Source organism: Macaca mulatta, chromosome 8, assembly GCF_049350105.2.
Source record: "Macaca mulatta isolate MMU2019108-1 chromosome 8, T2T-MMU8v2.0, whole genome shotgun sequence".
NCBI classification, from domain to species: Eukaryota; Metazoa; Chordata; class Mammalia; order Primates; family Cercopithecidae; genus Macaca; species Macaca mulatta.
The window spans coordinates 83,597,868-83,619,571 of record NC_133413.1 but is presented as its reverse complement, the minus strand read 5'-3'; the positions used below and the strand labels follow the sequence as shown (position 1 = coordinate 83,619,571).

At 36.8% G+C, this 21,704-nt stretch overlaps 1 protein-coding gene across 2 annotated transcripts in view; it reads right to left on the bottom strand.

Annotated features, from left to right (window-relative positions):
* Nucleotides 1–990: 990 nt before the first annotated feature.
* TERF1 (telomeric repeat binding factor 1) overlaps nt 991–21,704 on the bottom strand; it is a 40,893-nt gene continuing 20,179 nt past the window's right edge. The window contains exons 6-10 of one of the 2 annotated variants that reach the window (XM_001083645.5): nt 20,853–20,965; nt 17,459–17,518; nt 15,690–15,784; nt 10,347–10,450; nt 991–2,724 (exon numbers count right to left, since the gene is read on the bottom strand). In XM_001083645.5, the coding sequence (XP_001083645.2) occupies nt 2,548–2,724; nt 10,347–10,450; nt 15,690–15,784; nt 17,459–17,518; nt 20,853–20,965 (549 nt within the window). In that variant the 3' untranslated portion in view covers nt 991–2,547. The remainder of the gene's footprint in view (nt 2,725–10,346; nt 10,451–15,689; nt 15,785–17,458; nt 17,519–20,852; nt 20,966–21,704) is intronic. The other variant, XM_015145563.3, reaches the window with a different exon arrangement.

Here is a 21,704-nt window from a genome sequence, read left to right as displayed (position 1 = left end):
TATAAAAGAGCAATGTGAGGGATCCTCATGGTGGTAGATATATGAACACAAGTGATAATACTGTTTAGATCTAAATACACAGAATACAAAACTGGGGAAATAAGATGAATGGATTGTATCAATATCAATATCCTGGTGGTGATACACTATAGTTTTACAAAATATTAATAGTTGGGAAAACAGGGCCAAGTGTACAAGAGATCTCTGTATTATGTCTTACAATTGCATGTGAATTTACATTATCTCAACAAAATTTCTGACTAAAAAGAATTCAGGGGCCAGGCTCAGGGGCTCATGCCAGTGATCCCAGCACCTTGGCGGGTTGAGGTGGACGGATCTGTTGAGCCCAGGAGTTTGTGACCAACCTGGGCAACATGGAGAAGCCCCATTTCTACAAAGAAATACAAAAATTAGCTGGGCGTGGTGGGACATGCCTGCAGTCCCAGCTACTTGGGAGGCCGAGGTAGGAGAATCACCTGAGCCTAGGAAATAGAGGCTGCAGTGAGCTGTGATTGTGCCACTGCACTCCAGGCTGGGCAATTAAGTGAGACCCTGTCTCAAAACAAAACAAAACAAAACAAGGATTCAAAAAAGATTCAAACTGGAGAAGATGAGGTTTTAGGAATATATTACCCAACTTATTTCTTATAATTTCTCTTTTTTAGTATCCACAAGTTACGTGATAAAAATCTTATGTTTAAATAAATCTAAACTAGCTCTTCTAATAAGTAAAATTCAAAATAAGAAAGCACCATACTATAATTGATTCCGATCTTCTCTTCTAGTTGTATGTGAAATAACAGGGCATCTTACAATTAATGGCAACTTAGATTTGATGATTTATGGCAGGTGTTTGGAATGAGGTTGACTTAAGTCTATTTTGACTCATGATGCCAGCCTTGGCACTAATCAACAAAATGTCTCCAGTAAACAGTGACAGTATCTCTTGGTGTAACAAGATAAAGGAGAAAGGAGTCAGGAAGCATATGGTACTCATCCATGTTTCTGTTTATATATAGGATAACAAATTCAGGAACAATGGGAAAGTAATAATGAAACCTTAATAGGAAATACAATAGAGATTACGAAACACTACCATTTGATTTTTTATGCAAATACTTTAATATTCCAATATTTTTACTCACTTGCTAAATAAAGCACATAACTCAAAATGCTAAATAATTCTGTTTGTCTAAATCTTTTAAAGAATAAAATGGTGAAAAACCAAAATTGCTTAGTTAGGTATATATGACATTGTTTATTATCTATCATAGACATCAAGATGATCATAGTTAATACCAATTTAAGCTTTGCAGAATACTGTTTTAGGCCCAATATTGATATATTAAATGACGGTATCAGAGAATCTTGTATTTATGGCATTAGGTTATAAAGATCTATTCAAAACCATTTTTGTCAAAGTTTAAACACTGGAACAAAAGTCAAATTGTTTCTAAATGTGACACAAAATGATTCTTGCTAACAGTACAAATTTTGTACCATGGGTAATATTATTGTCTTTTTCTTTTTTAAAAAAATCATTTCCATTTTTCTTTTAGATTCAGGGAACACATGGGCAGGTTTGTTAGCTGGGTATACTGTATAATGCTGAGGTTTGGGGTACAGATGATCCTGTCACCCAGGTAGTGAGCAGAGTACCCAGTAGGTAGTTTTTCAGCTTTTCCTCCCGCTCCCCACCCTACCTCCCCAGTGTCTATTGTTCCCATGGGTCCTCAGGTATTACTATTTTCAAGTTTTTTTATTTACATAAAACTATTGAAAGCAAAAGTATGTCATGCTTATAGGTTACTTTGTACATTTATCATTCTATTAATAAACATCTTAAGTAATTAAGTAGTATATTAAGGTCATAAACCAAGTTGTTATCTCATATCAAAGGACTATTGTTATTCAATAATCTAGAAAATTCATTTTAGGCAGGACACGGTGGCTCACGTCTGTAATCTCAGCACTTTGGGAGGCTGAGGTGAGCGGATCATGAAGTCAGGAGTTCAAGACCATCCTGACTAGCATGGTGAAACCCTGTCTCTACTAAAAATACAAAAATTAGCTGGGCTTGGTGGTGTGCGCCTGTAATCCCAGCTACTCAGGAGGCTGAGGCAGGAGAATCGTTTGAACCTGGGAGGCAGAGGTTGCAGTGAGCTGAAATTGTGCCATTGCACTCCAGCCTGGGCGACAGAGACTCTGTCTTAAAAAAAAAAAAGAAAATTCATTTTAATGGGTTATGTTACAGGGTTGAAGTCAGCCTAGAGACACAAAATAGGTTAACTGAAATTCTTTTTTTTTTTGGATCATGTTTTAGTTTTTTCATTGGAACAGGATTTGGGGGTGGGGATACTAAATGTGGCAGGGTTCAACAAATTTACATTTTATCAAAATAAGGTTCTTAATACAATGATAGCATATGCTTTAACTCTTATAGCACAAACCCTCAAAGTTTTAAAATACATAAATGACACAAGTTTCAAACAAAATGCAGTGATCAAAATACTTAACTGTCCTTTCATCAAGCTTTTACAAACACAATCAGTCTTCGCTGTCTGAGCAAATCAGTTTTAGTTTCTTCATGGTCCTCCATCTGTCTTTTAACATGACACTTGTCCGGTTGTTGAATTTATAATGCAGTAGTATTTTAGACCAGTTTCCCTCTCCATATTTCCTCACGCCAGATCTCAAATTCTTGTCTTCTTCCCAAAGCCATGCCTTTTGATAAAAAGTAAAACAGTTATTTACAGAAACAATTATTCAAAAAGAAAATACCTACTATAAATGCCAGTTTAAAAAAATCAAAATAATGCTTAGTTTCTTAAAGATGGAAGATTTCTCTAAACATTTCTTAGATTTTTTATAAGATTATACATTTATCATAACATTTTTAGGGGTCATTATTATTACCATTCATTTTATGTAAGCTCAGCTGCCCAAGATCAGATAGCTAGAAAGTGACAGCGCTACATGTCAACTCAATTTTTCTGACTTTAAGCCCACATTGTCTCTTAAAATGCTCTTCTACAATTGTTAATAGTTGTATTTATTATCCTCCAAATCTCCAAATAGGCTTTGTGAATGTTTAGTACTTCACTAATGAACTCAGTGAAAACCCTGTTCTGCCTATGTTAGGGGAAGTATTACACACCCATATAAAACTCAAATCTTGTCTAAAATACTTTCAAAAACACAACTAACTAATTAGGAACATTTAATTTTATGCTAAGAAAAAATTCCTAAACATTTTAAAAAATCAAATTTAATACTATACATAGAAAAATTACTGATACTTGGCATTTGCTACAGGGAACCAACTAATTATTCCTTCTGTTGGCATGCTGAAAGAGCAATATGACCATCTGCGTGATTATTTACTGTGTCTAGATTACAAGAAATTCTCCAGCACTTCACATTTTCCTTAAAAACCCTGTTCATCAACCCACACTCATTCAGATGGCTGCTAAGTGTTGGTGAGGATATGGATAAATTGGAACCTATGTGCACTGGTGGTGGGAAAGTAAAATTATAGCACCACTATGGAAAACAGTATGGCAGTTACCCAAAAAAATTTTAAAAGGACTACCATATGATCCAGCAATTCCACTCTGGGTATATATCTAAAACAGTCGAGAGCAGGGACCTGAAAATGTATTTGGTACATCCATGTTCATAGCAGCATTATTCACAATAGTTAAAATGTGGAAGCAACCCAACTGTCCATCAACTAATAAATGGATAAAGAAAATTATATTATATTACATGTTTATATAATTCAGCCTTCAAAAGAAGTTCCGACGCATTCTAGAACATGGATAAACCTTGAGGACATTAGGTTAGACAGAAAAAGACAAATACTATGCTACCTCTGATATGAGGTGGCTAGAACAGTCCAACTCATACACAGAAAGTAGAATGATGGTGGCAAGGGGGCTGGGAGGATGGAAATGGAGTTACTGTTTAATGGGTACGGTTTCAGTTTTGTAACAGGAAAACAGCTATTGATAGATGGTAGTGATGGTAGCATAATATGAATATATTTAACGCTACCAAACTGTACATTTAAAAATAGTTAAAATGGCAAATGGTAAATTTTGTATCATGTGTACTTCACTATAATCGAAGGAAAAAAAAAATCCAGTTCAGTTGTCTGATGCAATATCAGAATTCAAGGTGACCTGAAGAAGACAAACATGACATGAGAACCATCTTGTGTATGACTCAGTACCAAAAAGTTGGCAGTGACCGTAACCAAACCCATGTAGAAGTTTGTTTGAGCTACCTTAAACCTGATCCCCTGTTCTTGCTATTCCTCTGCTTTGTGACTTAAATCCAAGATACCAGCCTGGTCTCTTCTGTACCTGCTTTTGCTTTTGTTTGTCTGTGGCACACCTATCAGCAACTGTGCTGCTTACAAGTACATGGCTATTCAATCGCTAGACAAAGGTTGACAGCCTCCTATAACCATCTATTAATGCCTGACTCAGCCTTCACTCCTACAAAACCTCACTACACTGCTTGTCATTAACTGACAAAAACCAAGAGATGTATTAATAAATTTTTCATGTGTCAGGTGATTGATTAAAAGCACTTCAACAGTGGGTTATTAATCTTTGGGGTCATATAAATCTTGTAGATCTGGCCGGGTGCGGTGGCTCAAGCCTGTAATCCCAGCACTTTGGGAGGCCGAGACGGGCGGATCACGAGGTCAGGAGATCGAGACCATCCTGGCTAACCCGGTGAAACCCTGCCTCTACTAAAAAAAATACAAAAAACTAGCCGGGTGAGGTGGCGGGCGCCTGTAGTCCCAGCTACTCCGGAGGCTGAGGCAGGAGAATAGTGTAAACCTGGGAGGCGGAGCTTGCAGTGAGCTGAGATCCGGCCACTGCACTCCAGCCTGGGCGACAGAGCGAGACTCCGTCTCAAAAAAAAAAAAAAAAAATCTTGTAGATCTACTCCACAGAAAAGTGTAGGTATCTAAAATTTTATATACAAATTTGGGGGCCACATAGACTCCCTTTAAAGAGCCTATCAACTCCATGGTCTCCAAGTTAAGAATTTTTTTCTTTCAAAAACTTGTCATATACATTATTCAGCTTTAAAAATTAGTTTGTGGTTTAGGCAAATTTCATACACATATACGGCATTTTCTTGTTCTTATCTGAGCTGTAGTATTTTTAATAAGGTGCACAGATGACGTTTGATAGGACAATACAAAAGCCCCTTTCTTTCAAGAAATGACCAATGTTCTCTGAATCCTATTTGGGGTCCTGGGTGCAGTATATTTAGGCAGTATTTTCCAATGTATCATCTATAGCAAGGGTCAGCAAGCCACTGCCAAAACCCAGGCCAAGGCTGGTTTTCTACAGCCCTGGAGCTAAGAACCATTTTTAAATTTAAGTCATTTAAAAAATATATTTAAAATATGTAACAGAAACTATGTATGTGAAATATATGTAAAATAAATATATTAATAATATATTATAAATCTTGCTCTTTATAGAAAAATTTTGCTCACCCCTAACCTAGAGGAAAGTAGTAATGTTGTCAGTACAGATTAACTGAAAACTAACAGTGTTTAGCATTAAGTATTTTGTTTTTTTCTTCTATTGAAAAAGAGTAACTTTAGCTTGATATAATGTTACTTCATGGTTGATTGTGCCTTTATTATTTTGCTTGATTTAAATGTTTTCAGTCTTTGTTTAATTTTACCTGTGACTAAAAGAGTTTTGAAAACATCATACACAATAAGCTATCATCTGGCAAGTAAGGAAAGCTGTGATTTTTAAGTTTAGAGGTTCAAGTGGCCTAGTAGTCACTGGTACCAACTCCTACTTTCTATAGCTAGAGTTGAATGAGTGACACAACTAACCTATCAGTGTCAGATCAGAAAGAAAACATAAGGGCAGTACAATTTCACAAAGTCTACTACCATGCTTAAAACTTTCCATTTCCTCATTTTATACATTTAACTGATTGTACCAGATTCCACTGATAGTAATAGTTAGGGGAAGAGTTTAAGATGATGTATTTCTGGACATTAAACCCATACAAGTAATTTCCTTTGTTTTATTGTCATTTGTCTTTTATTTTCTTTTTTTTTTTTTTTTTTTTTTTTTTTTGAGACGGAGTCTCGCTCTGTCGCCCAGCCCAGGCTGGAGTGCAGTGGCGCGATCTCGGCTCACTGCAAGCTCCGCCTCCCGGGTTCACGCCATTCTCCTGCCTCAGCCTCCCGAGTAGCTGGGACTACAGGCGCCCACAACCGCGCCCGGCTAATTTTTTGTATTTTTAGTAGAGACGGGGTTTCACCGTGGTCTCGATCTCCTGACCTTGTGATCCGCCCGCCTCAGCCTCCCAAAGTGCTGGGATTACAGGCGTGAGCCACCGCGCCCGGCCTTTTTATTTTCTAGAAAAATCAAATACAAAATCATAACAACTCCAGCCATGCCAATAGCCTGAAAAGATACAAAGAGCACGTAACAAATTAAAACACACCAATCTTTTTCTTTCCCAAGGCTAGAGATGATATAACTCAGATCTGAAAACTGTATATCCATTCTAAAGAACAAATAATGCTTTCTAATGCCTTAAAATGATACTACAAATAGTAAAAGAAAATACTGCTACAGTATTTCTCATTATATACTGTTTACGGAAAACAGTTTGAAAGGCATTTACTTTTCGTCTTTAATGGAATAAATTTATAAAAGGAGGGCTCTTTAATTCTGATAAGGAAGGAAGAAATATCTTTAACAGACCAATGTAGGAAAAAGAAAACTGTCCAAGTAGACATGGGCTATTGCCGTAAGTTTTTTTTTTTTAAAAACCTCAATACAAAATAAAATTAAGTCTATCAGTTACCTTCTAAAACAAGTATTTTAACAAAAGGCCAACAGCAGAAAGCTAAAAAATAAAACCAGGCCCTTGTGATATCCACAGAATTCTTTTTTGGCATAGGAAAGGGTGATAGATATTATCACTGATTACGTGGTTGATACCTTACATTTTGTTTTGAATAGAAGAGAAACAACAGTTTTCTTCATATTTATCTGCAAATAACACCTCATTTGGAATGCCTGCTGGAAGAACTCCAGGGAAAGATCAGTTATATGTGTAAGGCAGAGACTTCTGGTTTCCAGTCTCACATATGAAGAGCTTGGAAATCATCACTCCAGTCCCCAGAAGAAAAAAACTGTTGAACAAACTGAAAATCAGTAACTCTTCTTAGATACATCAAAGAATGAATGTCACAGGGCAAACTGCTGCCCTGAAAACTAGAGAAAGAGAGAGGCAGACTGAGAGAATCACAAGAATTACTGGGGACAGAAAGGCCAGGAGCAGAAGCTTACAGCTGGAGCCAATACTGGTAGAAGCAATTAACTGTGACTGAGGAACTGATGGAGGCTCAGTGTGGATAAGCTTGAGAGTTAAAAACTCCAGGGGCCCAGTTTCAGAGGGACTCACAAAGTTTTGGGAGTTTTATCTCCAGGAGCCCTACCAGGTCTCAGGGTAAAGATCAGACAACAATTCTTTCCTGCTTCTGACAGCAGGAGGGGAAAGGTAGCCATTTAGAAATACTCCTCATTTCAAAATAAATGAGGAGAGCGTTCTGGTCTCCTTAACAAAATCCTTTCCTCAAGAGAAACTAATTTTGCCAGAACCTAACCAACTGAGGTTTTACAAGAACCTAACTTACCTGTGGAAATACTCAATTCCACCCCTCTCTAGCCTTCATGTCTCACCCAAGGGGTGGTGGGCTGAGAAGCACTTATGAAGGTCACAGTCTAGAACACAGGCTTACTAAAAGAAGGGAGACCTATGCACAGGACTCCAGAACGCTTCACCTCCCCTTACCTTACCACCACATCAGTCAGGATCCTGGGCATTATAGTTGAAAGAGCTCCTTCAGATTCTTATTAAAAAGCAGTCTCTAGGGAAACCCAGAGACAAGAGAGACAAAAACAAGACACTAAAGGAAATTTTAGCCTTTGACACCTACAGCTACAGAAAACGATAACTCCCAGCCAGATAAACATAAAACCTCACATTAGGCCAGGTACAGTGGCTCACGCCTGTAATCCCAGCACTTTGGGAAGCCGAGGTGGGTGGATCACAAGGTCAGGAGATTGAGACCATCCTGGCTAACACAGTGAAACCCTGTCTCTACTAAAAATACAAAAAATTAGCCGAGTGTGGTGGTGGGCGCCTGCAGTCCCAGCTACGCGGGAGGCTGAGGCAGGAAAATGGCGTGAACCCGGGAGGCAGAGTTTGCAGTGAGCTGAGATCCTGCCACTGCACTCTAGCCTGGATGACAGAGTGAGACTCCATCTCAAAAAACAAAAAACAAACAAAAAAATAAAAAACTTCATATTAAAGGATCATTTATCTCATTTCCTTTTACCTGATATATCTAGCTATCAGCAAAATATTATAAGCATGCTAAAAAGCAAAAAACACAGTCTGAAGAGACAAAGGAAGCACCAGGACCACACTCAGATATGGCACAGATTTTGAAATTGTCAGACTTGGAATTTAAAATGATTATGATCAATATGTCAAAGGATTTAATGGAAAAAGTGGACAACATGCAAGAACAGATGGGTAAATGTAAATGGAGAGATGAAAACTCCAAGAAAAAACCAAAGGGAAATGCCAGAAATCAACAACATGGTAACAGAAATGAACAATGCCTCTGATGGGCTCATAAGTAGATTAAACACAGCTGAAGAAAGAATCAGTACATTTGAAGATATATTAATAGAAAGTTCTCAAACTGAAAAGAGAAAAAAGAATGAAAAAAGATAAAGGAATACCTAAGAACTGTGGGACAACTTTAAAAGGTGTAACATTTGGAATCATAATGGGAACACCAGAAGAAGGAAAGGAACAAAAGAAAGATTTGAAGTAATAATGGCTGAGAATTTTCCAAAACTAAAGACAGCCACCAAACTACAGATTCAGGAAGCTCAGAAAACACCAAGCAGAATAAATAAACAAACTATATACATCATATTCAAACTGCAAAAAAAATTCAGTACAAAACGTATGCATGACTGTGGTCGCACATGGTAGCATAAGGTTAGCATTTCCCTCTTCTCCTTTGGGAATTCACCCAAAAGCAACAAGAAATAAAATCCTGAAATAAAACTCTGAAAAAAGTAAGAGGCATTTACAACCTGAACCATAATGTAGGTAGAAAGGGTATACATATCAGTGTAACTTAGGTGTATGAAAAAGCAACTTTGTCTACAGATCTCAGGAAACATGTGGTGTATGCTTTTCTAATGAAAATACCCTGAGGTATACCCCCTAAATCTCTGGTCAGCAACAGCAGAAGCTCCCCTCAACCTACTAAAGGCCAGAGATGGCAAGGCTAAAAAAGGGAATCACAAAGGCAAGTAATATGTGTAGGAAGCAAATCAAAAGTAGAAGTTGCTTGCTATGTTCACTGGGGAAGAAATGAAGGGTAACATAACCTTGAGTCACAGAACATATTCCTAGTAGCCTGCAACTTGACACTATCCGCAACACCTCAGTACGAGCTATTTGCAATTAGCTTGTCAAAAAAAAAAGACACCTTCGAGTAAGAAAATGGTTCCAGCCACAAAAGAAAACAAGGGCCTGAATGGGTGCAGTAGCTCATGCTATAGTCCCAGCACTTCTGGACCCCAAGGTGGGAGGATCACTTGAGCCCAGGAATTCAAGACCAGCCTGGGCAACATTGTGAGACACCATTTCTACAAAAAAAGGGGAAAACACACACACACACACACACACACACACACAACCACAAAAACAATGACCAGATTTATCCATCTGCTGTGAACAACTAGACAATCAAAAAATATATAAAATAATAGTTTCGGACACTGGACAGATGGCACAAAACTATAGTCACTGAAAGTGGAAACAAATGAATCATGCCCTAAATTGATCCACCTTAATAAAATGTTGTGATCAAATGGTATCTTTTCTTTGTTTTCAAGTAAAGAAAAATCTTATTTAAATTGGATCCTTGTTAGGAAATTTAAATATCAAAGCTTATAATATGGAGTTAAGTCCCATCTTACATCTAATAAACAGATTTTATGATAGTATCACAATAATTCCAAATAGATGTCAGTACTAACACCCAACTTAAGACTTTTCAATGTGGGTGAAGTACTTCATTTTGAATAGGCTGATTAGTCACCTAATCTAAGATGGCAAAATAAAAGATGGCAAAGCGTAAATATTTTATACTCAAGATTTTTGGGAGGTTGAACAGAAATAATCACAATTATTCAAGTTATAACTTTAATGTCCATAAGTGTTATTCAAATATAAAAAAAACCAAATACCTGTTTTTTTCTAGCTCGATGTTTTTCAGGAGTTACCGGTTGACTCTTTGAAACAGGTATTCTGCTTTCAGTGGCTCTTCTGCTTTCTTTTTTCTTTTTTGTACCTAAAAGTAGAAAAATAATGTCATAAATATTGTTTCACATTAAAGAAAAAAGAGCAATTATATTTTTAATGATTATCATGAAATTCTTTTAAGCTATTCTAAGAAAAAGTACTCTACATGTTTGATTTTTTTCCTTCAAATCTGGAAGCAGTATGGTATAGTACAAAGAACAGTCTTAGTGTTTTGAGACTTGATTCTTTTATATGTCTTTAAGTAAATCATTTCACATCCCTGAACCTGTCTTTTCATCATCTGTTTAAAAAAAAGGAAAAATATTTATTGCATAGGATCATTGAAATTTTCTTATGATAATGTTTTAGGAGTACTAAGAAGAATAATCCTTTCCTAACTCCTTCTTTCTTACTCATAGTTTGATAAGACAAGAAATAAAAGAAACAGAACTGTAAATATTGAAAAATGAATTGTTTGGGCAGAAAATCTTAGAGAATCTACAAATAGAATTAAAAGATCAGTAAGATCAATACACAAAAAGGATTTCATTCATTAGCAATAGGATTTCTAGTCATTAGCAGCAAAGAGTTAAAATAATTTAATTAAAACAATAGAAAGATACTATTTACAATAGCCACAAAAAATCTAACATTCTTAGAGATCACTTTTTTTTTTTTCCAAGAGATAGGGTCTCTCTCTTTCGCCTAGGCTGAAGTGCAGTGGTATGATCATAGCTCAAACTCATGGGCTCAAGTGATACTTCTTCCTTATCCTCCCTCACCTCAGCCTCCTGAGTAGCTGGGACTAGAGGCACCTGCTGCCATGCCCGACTAATTTTTAAAAATTTGTTTGTAAAGACATGGCTGCACTATATTGCCCAGGTTGGTCTCTTAATTCCTGGGCTCAAGTGATCCTCCTGCCTCAGCCTCCCAAAGTGCTAGAATTACAGGTGTGAGCCATCATGTCACGGCCTCTTAGATAACTTTAGCAAAAGGGATATGTTGTAGTAAATTATAAAGCTTTACTATGTATATAAAACATGTTATGAGAAGTTTTATCTATCTATCTATCTATCTATCTATCTATCTATCTATCTATCTATCTACTTACCTACCTATCTATCTATCTATCTATCTATCTATCTATCTATCTATCTACTTACCTACCTACCTACCTACCCACCTACCTACTATTGGCCCTCTATATTCGCAGGTTCCACATCTGTGGATTCAACCAACCTTGGAATAAAACATTCGGGGGGGGAAATATATATATATATACACACACACACACACACACACACACACACACACACACACACATCGGGGGAAATATATATATAAATATATATATATAAACAATAAAAAATGATACAAATAAAAAATACAGTCTAATAATTATTTACTACAATTTAGTTATCATTTACATTGTTTTAGTTACTATAAGTAATTTGGGGATGAGTTAAAGCATGTGGTAGGCGAATGCACAGGTCTATATGCAAAGACTATGCCATTTTATGTAAGGGACTTGAGCATTTGAGAATTCTGGTATCCCTGTTGGGCGGGCAGGAGGACGAGTCCTAGAACCAACCCCCTGTGAAAACCAAGGGATGATTGTATATATAAAAACTGTTAGAGAAATATATTTTGTTCATGCATAGGAAAACTTAATGTAATAGTGTCAGTTCTCTGCAAAATCATCTATTGTTAACAATGCAATTTCACATAAAAATCTCAACAGGGTTCTTTGTGTAATTTAACAAGAATATTCTAAAATTATGTGTTAAGAGAGGTAGTCCACCATTGGCTGTGAGCACCCCTGCAATTCTTGTTGCATGTACAAAAGCCTTATTCATCTCCTGAAATAGTGCATTTTCTATAGCCAGTCAGATAGGCAATTAAGCAGGTCAAGGAAACCATAACATGATGACCAGGCCAACCGCTCTTCTCCTGGGAGAGGGTACTGGCTTGGTTGCTATTTGTTACAAGTTTTGTTGCTTACTCAAAAAGCACTGGGCCCTTAGCTCTGAGTTTTCCTCAGCTGAAATATAACTTACTGCCTTCACAGCATCCATTTAGGCCTGCTGCATAGTCCACAGGACTTGGGGTAGGGAAATCTGAACAACTACATCAATGCCATGTTGTTTGCTATAATAATCTGTCTTACTCTAGCTCATTAAGTTGCTAAGTCTTGTTGTCTCCCTTTTGTACCTATAAAGTAGCAGCAGGTTTACTGCTTATAAAGCCCGATGGCTAGGTTTTTTCCCTGACAATATGGAAGACCAAAACACCAGAATAGTCAAGATACTCTTGAAAAACAATAAGATTACCCTACTACAAACTGATCTATTATAAAACTACAGTAACTGAAACAATATGGTATTGTTGCAGGAGTAGACCAAGAGACCTAAACATACATGGGATTTTGACATATATATTGGGTGGGTTCCAGTCAGGAAAATGGAAACCACACTAGCTCTGATGGAGAGATTTTAGCATTAGGAGAAATGTTTAAACAGGTGTTAGAGGACTAAAATAGAAAAAAGGAAATAATCACATAAATGTAAAGACAATTCATAATTATAGCTGGGAGATTTTATCACTTTTCTAATTGACAGAACAAGTAGGGAGGAAATGAGTACATATATAGAATACCTGAACAGCATTATTAAAAACTTGACCTAATTGACATTTTAAAACACTTCATACAACAATGCCAGAATTCATGTTCTTCTCTGGGCACATCCAAATGGACCAAAATAAACCATACTGTGGGCCATAAAACAAATCTTAAAAAAACTATGAAGCATATTCACAGACTGAAATAGAATTAAACTAAAAATCAGTAACAGAAAGATATTTGGAAATTAAACAACTTCCCTCATAGGTCAGTAAAAAAGTCTCTAAGAAAATGAAAAAATATTTTGAACTGAAAATCCAACATGGGAAAACAATGCTACAAATATTGATTATATAGAATATAACCAAGAAAAATTGGGGATTGGTGGAAGAAATTTTTGCTACGGTCAATCAACAAGACTAAAGTTGATCTATTAAAGCATTTCATATTCTTTATTTTATACAGATCATAAAGGTTACTGATAGATTTCTTGTGAAACCACCTTCATCTGAAGTACTGAATCCTTATTTTACATCTTAAAAATTAAATGTAAATATATTTTAAAGTAACATGTGTAACTTGATCACAATTTTCTAAAATTTTATTTGCTCTCAATCTATCCATTCTTCTATTGAGGCAGTCCATCTAAGCAATTAGAGGCTGGGCTCTGGAATCAGACTGTCTGATTTCAAATTGTGGCTCCTGTTCTATTCATACACTGTAATCAAAGGCATTTTATTTACCTTTTTAAATCTCAGCTTCCTCATCTGTATAATGGAGATGATTTAAAAAAAAAAAAAAGCACTAATCTCATAAGGTTATTTTGAGGATTGAATGCATTTACCTATAAAAAGTTTTCAACTCAAATATTAATAATTTCACTCAATGCTGGTGAGTTTTTCTGCACTGATGAAATCTGGATGATTTGGCTTTTTCTTTCAACTTTTCTGAATTAACTTGATTTTTTTTTCCCTAAGCACATGTCAACTGTACAACACAAAACTTAGTTTTTGAAAAAAAGGTTAGGGCTAGGAGCAGTGGCTCACGCCTGTAATCTCGGCACAATTACAGTGAGCAGATTGCTTGAGTTCGGGAGTTACAGACCAGCCAGAGCAACATGGCAAAACCCCATCTCTACAAAAATTACAAAAAGGCTGAGTGTGGTGGCTCACGCCTATAATCCCAGCACTTTGGGAGTCCAAGGTGGGCGAATTGCCTGAGGTTAGGAGTTCCAGACCAGCCTGGCCAACATGGCGAAACCCCGTCTCTACTAAAAATACAAAAATCTGCTGGGTGTGGTGGCACACTCCTGTAATCCTAGTTACTCAGGAGGCTGAGGCAGGAGAATTGCTTGAAACCTGGAGACTGAGGTTGCAGTGAGCCGAGATCAAGCCACCGCACTCCAGCCAGGGTGACAGGACAAGACCCCATCTCAAAACAAACAACCAAACAAACAAAAAACCAAAAAATAGCAGGGTTGGCATGTGTATGTGGTCCCAGCTACTTGGGAAGCTGAGGTGGGAGGATCAACTGAGCCCAGGAAGGTAGACGCTACAGTGAGCCAAGATCTCACCACTGCACTGCATTCCAGCCTGGGCAACAAAGTAAGACTGTCTCCAAAAACAGATAAAGAAGAGAAAAAAAGGTTTAGCACAAACAAAATTACTATCCTCAAACTATAAAGAGGGGGTACCTCTTTAAAATGGGAATGATATCTATGAATGTAAATATTTTAGAGCTCTATTTACAAATATTTGCTAATGGTTGCCATGTCATCAGCCATCAGGTATAAACAAATTTATTCTATAATATTTACTGCAGGCCTATCATTTGCCTGGCATCAAGATGGTACCTTATGAGCATGGAGAAATAATCCTAATTTCATTATGTCTATTATTTTTATCAATAAGTATTTATATTTAGATCCATATTAAAAATCTCAGTATCAGTTCAGTACCTAAAATATTAATGTGGGGTCAATAAACATTTGTTAAATGAATACATACCAAAAAGAAACTTGTAATTTGCTAATTCAACACTCTCAGACTTTATAAAACATAACTACTGTGAATAACAAGAATCAACTGTACTTAATGTTTCTGAAAAGTAACTACAGTCATGCATTGCTTTACAAGGGGTTATGTTCTGAGAAATGGGTCGTTGGGTTATTTTGTCCTTATGTGAACATTAAGAGTACACTTACACAAACATACATATACATATATATATATATTCATATAGAAAACCCACGGTTCCCAGTACCATTGCTAATTATCAATCATTTCCCCTACTTGATATGCAATGCCAATATCAAGTGCCACATTATCAAGTTTCTATACATGCTCCATTACATTATTACAGGATCACCATCTTACATGCAATGCAGTCTGTCTTTGACTGAAATGTCATGATGTGGCATATGACTATATTTGAAGTTGCTGAACACAGTCAAGGAAGAAAAGCAGTATACCAAAAGAACTCTAAGCTAGACAATCAAAATAGCTAACTTTCTCAATTAAACACTACTTCAATTAACTCTATGAAGTCAAGACTTCGTGCTTCAGTTTTCTGAAGTGTGTGTTTTTTTGTTATAGTAGTAAAGTCAACAGCTGGGTTGTCTGAGGACACATGAATTCTCCCCCTCTAAAACTGTTATAACAGTACTCACTTTGAAGAGTTCCTATTCTTCTTTCTTTCTTATTATTAAAGTCTTGTTGCTGGGTTCCATGTTGCAACTTAGATAAGAAAAGATTCTTGTGAGACCTAAAATAAAACACGAAGTTTGTAATTGGTTCCAAAAAGATTAGTAAAGCAATGGAAAAAAGGTAAATGATTTGCCTTAATCTGTTCTAGGATCTTCTATTAATACTTTGGCCTACTTCCTTTGGTGCTCTCCCTGCTTAGTGCCCCATCTTAACCTGTGGCCTCTTAAGATTTCTGTTGCCTCTCTCATCTTCCTCTATCTGATCTACTCAGCAGAAATCAAGATGTTTTTTGACGTCTCAGAAGAAGCAGGCAAAAAAAAAAAAAAAGAAAAAGAAAAAAAAAAAGAAAAGGCAAGACTCTTTTGGCCTTCCAATTAGATACATCAAGGAAAAAAAATCCTTAAACTACAAAGTATTAGCTTTCATTCTCTCTTAAGGCTTTTATTTCCCCAAAGACGGATTTCAAAATTGCTTTACATAATGGCAGGTATCACTTGATTATCATTACTGCTTCCAAAAAGAGTTTTGAAAGGTAAGGCTGTTTGGAAACACAGGATGTGGCATCATTTTTTTAAAAAACCCTGCCAAATTGGTATTATATTAATCCAATTTTATGAAGGAGCAAACTAAGATTCAAAAAGCAGTTCACTTAAGCTTAGGCAGCTGTATTACCTCCACCTAAAATGTAGGTTCTTTTAGCTATACTTTTATCCCTATAGATACTCTATGTGACCAGCTATCCTTTCTCTCTTCCCCTCTCTCCCTCCTTCCCAAGACTTTCTATTGTCCTTTCTGGAATGTCATTCTCAATCTCTTCAACCATCCCTTCCTGCTCTTTGCCTTGTCTAAAATCTAGCTTTCCCCTGGGGACAATGTTTCTCTCCTTGGTAGCCTTCTCAAGTAGAGATTGGCTTCATCTTCCACCCTCCATAAACTACAGGATGCCAGAGACAGCAGTTTTCATTTCCTAATGAATGCCACTTTCAAGATCCTGCTTCCATAGAAACTTCAGCCTTGAGGATTCATGCCACTGAGATATATCACCTTCGATCATTCTTCACAGCCATTCACCATCCTTCCAAGCACTTCTTCATCATTCACAGATCTTTCTCTACACCTAAGTGCTGCTATTATGAATTATTTCAGTATTCTCATGGACAATTCATATACCATCTTGGCCTCTCAATTCTTCATGTCCAATCACCTCTTCCACATGAAGTCAGCCACCTCCTCCCACGGTTCCACTTGTGATCCCAACTGCTCTATCTTATAAATCATTCATGCAGACTTTCTGCCCTCTGGACAGGTTGCATTGTCTGTCACAGTGATTCTATTAGATCGAATAAAGTTTTTCAAGTAACTTTGATAATATTGGCATTGGGGGCATTCATTAGAAATGTAATCCCCATCCCCTTCCTGCCCCAGTATTGTATCTTTGTTTCTATGACAGATAAGTGTTTACTAAACATCTGTTTTAAGCTCAAGAACTCCCTATATGTGTATTCCAATAAGGGCTTTGTAGAAACAATGTGAAACAACCCAGTCTCAGAAGCAAGTCTCTACAGTTTGGAATTGCAAGATGTCTCAGAGTCGTTGAATATCTGTTGGGCTAAGTAGGACCCTGAGATATTCTTTCAATTGTACCATTTATGTGGTAGTTATATTAGGTCTGCATGAATTGCTTCAATCAAAGATTTGAAAGACAAAGAAGAAAAATGTCAATTTACTTCACCTCAATAAGGATACTGTACCCTCTGAGGATTCAGTTACCGCAGACTGTTTGTCACTAACACTTTAAAAGAAGAAAAAACTTGTAAGAATGTAAACAAAAGAAACTTTTCATAAGGGTAGTACTTTCCACATAGTCAAGACATATTTCAATTTATAAAAAATAACTTTGGAAAGAAACCTCGGTAACATTGGGACATACACAGTCCATTACAACATGGCTAATTTTTGTCCAGACATGCTTATACTTATAAGAGGTATCAAATCAAGTTTCTCCAGACATAAGCATAATTAATGCTGTAGTCAAGCATTTATAATAACACTCTTTCAAAAACTCTTCCATGGCACTTTATTTCTATGAATTCAAGTTTTAAAAACTGCTTTATTAAGGTATAACTGATACATAAAAAGCATGGCACATGTTTAAAGTATACAATTTGATGGGCTCAATTTTAATTTATGGTTCTCCCCACCAGTCTCCAAGTGAACTTTTGGGAATTGATTAAGTTCCCATTTGCTATAGTTAAAATGGTTTCCACACACACATGACTATTTACACCTCCATGCTTTCACTGGTACTATTCCTCTCTCCTAAAATGGTATTTCCTCTTCTATCCATCTGTAAAAATCTTAACCATCCTATAAAAGCCCCTGCTCAAGGTTAGTATCTCCATGAAGCTGTCCATCTCAACTATTTCAGCACTGTGTTAGATATTTTAAGTAATCTAGAGATGACTTAAAGTATATGGGAGGATGTATGTAGGTAATATGCAAATATTACACCTTTTTTTTTTTTTTTTTTTGAGACAGGGTCTTGCAGAGGGTCAGCCAGGCTGGAGTGCAGTGGCACAAACATAGCTTACTGCAGACCTCCCAGGCTCAAGCGATCCTCTCACTTAAGCCTCTCAAGTAGTTGGCACTACAGGCATGCACCACCAAGACTGGTTAATTTTTGTAAAGACAAGGTTCTGCCATGTTGCCTAAGCTGGTCTCAAACTCTCGGGCTCAAGTGATCTTCCTGCCTCAGCCTTTCAAAATGCTGGGATTACAAGTGTGAGCCACTGTTCCTGGCTATTACACCATTTTTGTAAGACACTTGAGCATCTGTGGATTTTGGTATTCACGGAGGGTGGATGTCCTAGGACGAATCCCCTTCAAACACCAACGAACAACTGTATAAGCTTTATCAGAGCAAAATATTTATTTCATCTAGTCTTCATAACATGGGGGTTTCAATTTTTCTAGGATTTGTCTGACCTCACAATCACACTTCTGATTCTATACTTGCTTTACTTGAACCCTTATTGGTAACTGTCCTGACACTGGTGATTTAATGCTTTATTTGCCCTGGTTCTGCTTCCAGGATGGTTTTGGTATTTGCTCAATTCTTGATCTTTACGCTGTTTCTAGTTTTAGTTTTGTTCCCTGTAACTAGTGTACAGCAAGTTCTAATGTATGCCTGGTAATGAATTAGGCAACAAGGATACCAAGCTAATTAAGATGCTTCAAGGCTAAGTAAGAACTTTCAAATAATTCTCAAACTAGTGAAAGAATCAGGTAAACAGATAAGTTACTAACGAAGATAAGTCCTTTTATAGAGATGTATGCTATGAAAAAACAGAAGTAACAACTCTGATTACAGAGCTGGGAAAGACTTCATCCAGGTGATCTCTGAGATAGATTGAATAGCAAGTAAGAGCTTGCCTTGGAGAAAATAAAATGATAGGAATTCAAATAGAAGGAACAAAGCAAGGGCAGAGGTGTGAAAACTTCTAACATTTTAAGATCAGGGAGAAGTTCTGTAATGCTAGAAAGTATGATGTACGTGGACAGGGAGGGGTTCATGCTTAGGGATAAGACTGTATATTAAAAAAAATAGAATGGGTCTATGTAAGGCTTTATAAGCCATGGCAATAAATTCTGACTTATCTAGTAGGAAATAGGAGCCAAAAAGTTTTTAAGCTGGGAGTGATCTAAAGAGATTTATTTTTTTGGAAGCTAACTCTGGAAGTTATGTCAAGGATGGATTTGAATGGTACAAAGCTATAGAGATAAAAATAGATTGGAGAAGCATTTCTGAGGTGGGGTTCTTAATACTTGGAGAGACAGCTGGATGTGTGAGGTTAAAGAAGAGAGGCAGGGTGTAGAGAGGCAAATGAGAACATGAAGAGTTCTGTTTGTACACATGGATTGCACTGTGTTTGTGTCTAGGAGAGCATCTGAAATAAGTGGGTAGTACTATATAAGGAGAGTCCATAGGAAGTGTGCTTGTCATTATCTGTAAGAACCATGGTATTAGCAGTATAATTATGAGCAGGATGGCTTGCCCACAAGAATGTATTGGGTATTAGTATCATTAAACTTTGATTTTTGAAACAAAATGAAGTAATTGGGCCAATAAATATGGAATCTCTACTTCTTAAACTGGGTTTTAGAAAAAAGCACATCAATGTGAAATAAGACTTTAGTACAGCCTTTGGAGAGATGAAAGGAACAGGTCATGCTCTGACAGGCAGGAACAATAGGAGGGACCACTATAAGATGACAGAGCCTCAGTCCTAAGATGTGACAAGTCCAATGTAGATCCAACTTGAACCCCAATCTCCACCTCTAAATAAGTAGTTAAGATGGGGTCCCTGCAACACTTAGGTCTTGGTCCCAAGAAGAAAGTAATATTACATCCATTTCCAAATATACCCATCCAGAGACCACAGAAATTTGATTATCTGGCCTTGGTTTAAGGTAGAAGAACAGAGAAAACAGACCATGGGTTCAATAGGAAAGAAGATCTTTATAATATCAGAGTTATAGCTTCCTCAATAGGGGAAGATACTTAAGCTTCTAAAACAAAAGACAAAATCACCCCTGAAAATCCCTAAAGAAAAAATAATTTTGGAGACTTAACATATCTCTCAATATACAGGACTGACACAGCTTGTCTTCCTCCAGTATTAAAGCAAATCACTATTTCTTCAGTCAAGCACCAGATGAAGTAGTGAGCTTACCCTTAGAGAAGATATACGAATGATATCTTAATATACTAGACTCTTAGTACAGTGAAACATGAATCACATAATGAGAACATGTAGAATCTAAAAACAACTAAGGGGCACAGAAGTCCAACCTCACCTTTGTTCCTAAGCATACCCTCAGTAAGAATGGTAAACTATCCACATTATTTAAACTGTAATATTTTCTTATTCTCTACTTTTGCTTGGCATATGTAGTTTGCACAGGTCATGAAATAACTCTACAGTACTCCAAATACCTAAATGTTAATCATCAGCAAGATAACATGCTACTCAATAATTATTTTTAACAAAAAGACTCGCATCAATTTTACATAAAGACAGAACATTCATAAAACAAAGAATACACAAATTGATTAAATTACAAACCTTTTTCTTGTATCCAAATTAGCTTCAGTTTCCATTTCAACATCATTACCATTAGGTTTATCTTGAGAAGTTATTGTTCTTGTTCTTTTACTTTCTACTACTTTTGCTGCTGCCTTAAAAAATGGTGTGTGTGGAGGTAGGAGGATAGGAAGAAATGCATTAAGCCATTTTAAACAAACAGCATTAAATTAAGCCTTGTAATTCTTTGATAGTCATAGCCAATATATCTGTTCACAGGCCAATAAAGGGCACTGTGTTGTTATTTTCACCAATAATTATGACACTGCCAGCAGCTACATTAGCTATCTGCTTGGTTTATCCGCATTACGAAGGTGGTCTTTCCTTGTAAATATATTTGATAGACAAAATGCTCTCTAGGCAATTTTTAAGAGAAAAGGCTGCATGAAAAAAACATAAATTCTATATATTTTGAAATAAAAATTATCTCAATCAAGATGCTCCACTATAACACTGTCAACTTAAAACTTCTGAGGTCAAGACAGAGAATAAAATGTTACTAGAAAAATTTTATTGTTGTTTGTTTTGAGACAGGGTCTCACTCTGTCACCCAGGCTGGAGTGCAGTGGCACAATCACAGCTCACTGCAGCCTCAACCTCCTGGGCTCAGGTGATCTCCCACCTCAGCCTCCCAGGTAGCTGGGACTACAGGCGTGCGCCACTATGCCTGGCTAAATTTTTAATTTTTTTTGTAGAGACGGGGTTTTGCCATGTTGCCCAGGCTGGTTTCAAACTCCTGGGCTCAAGCGATCTACCCATTTCAGCCTCCCAAAGTGCTGGGACTACAGGCATGAGCCACTGCGCCTGACCAGAAATGTCTTTAACGACAGGGTC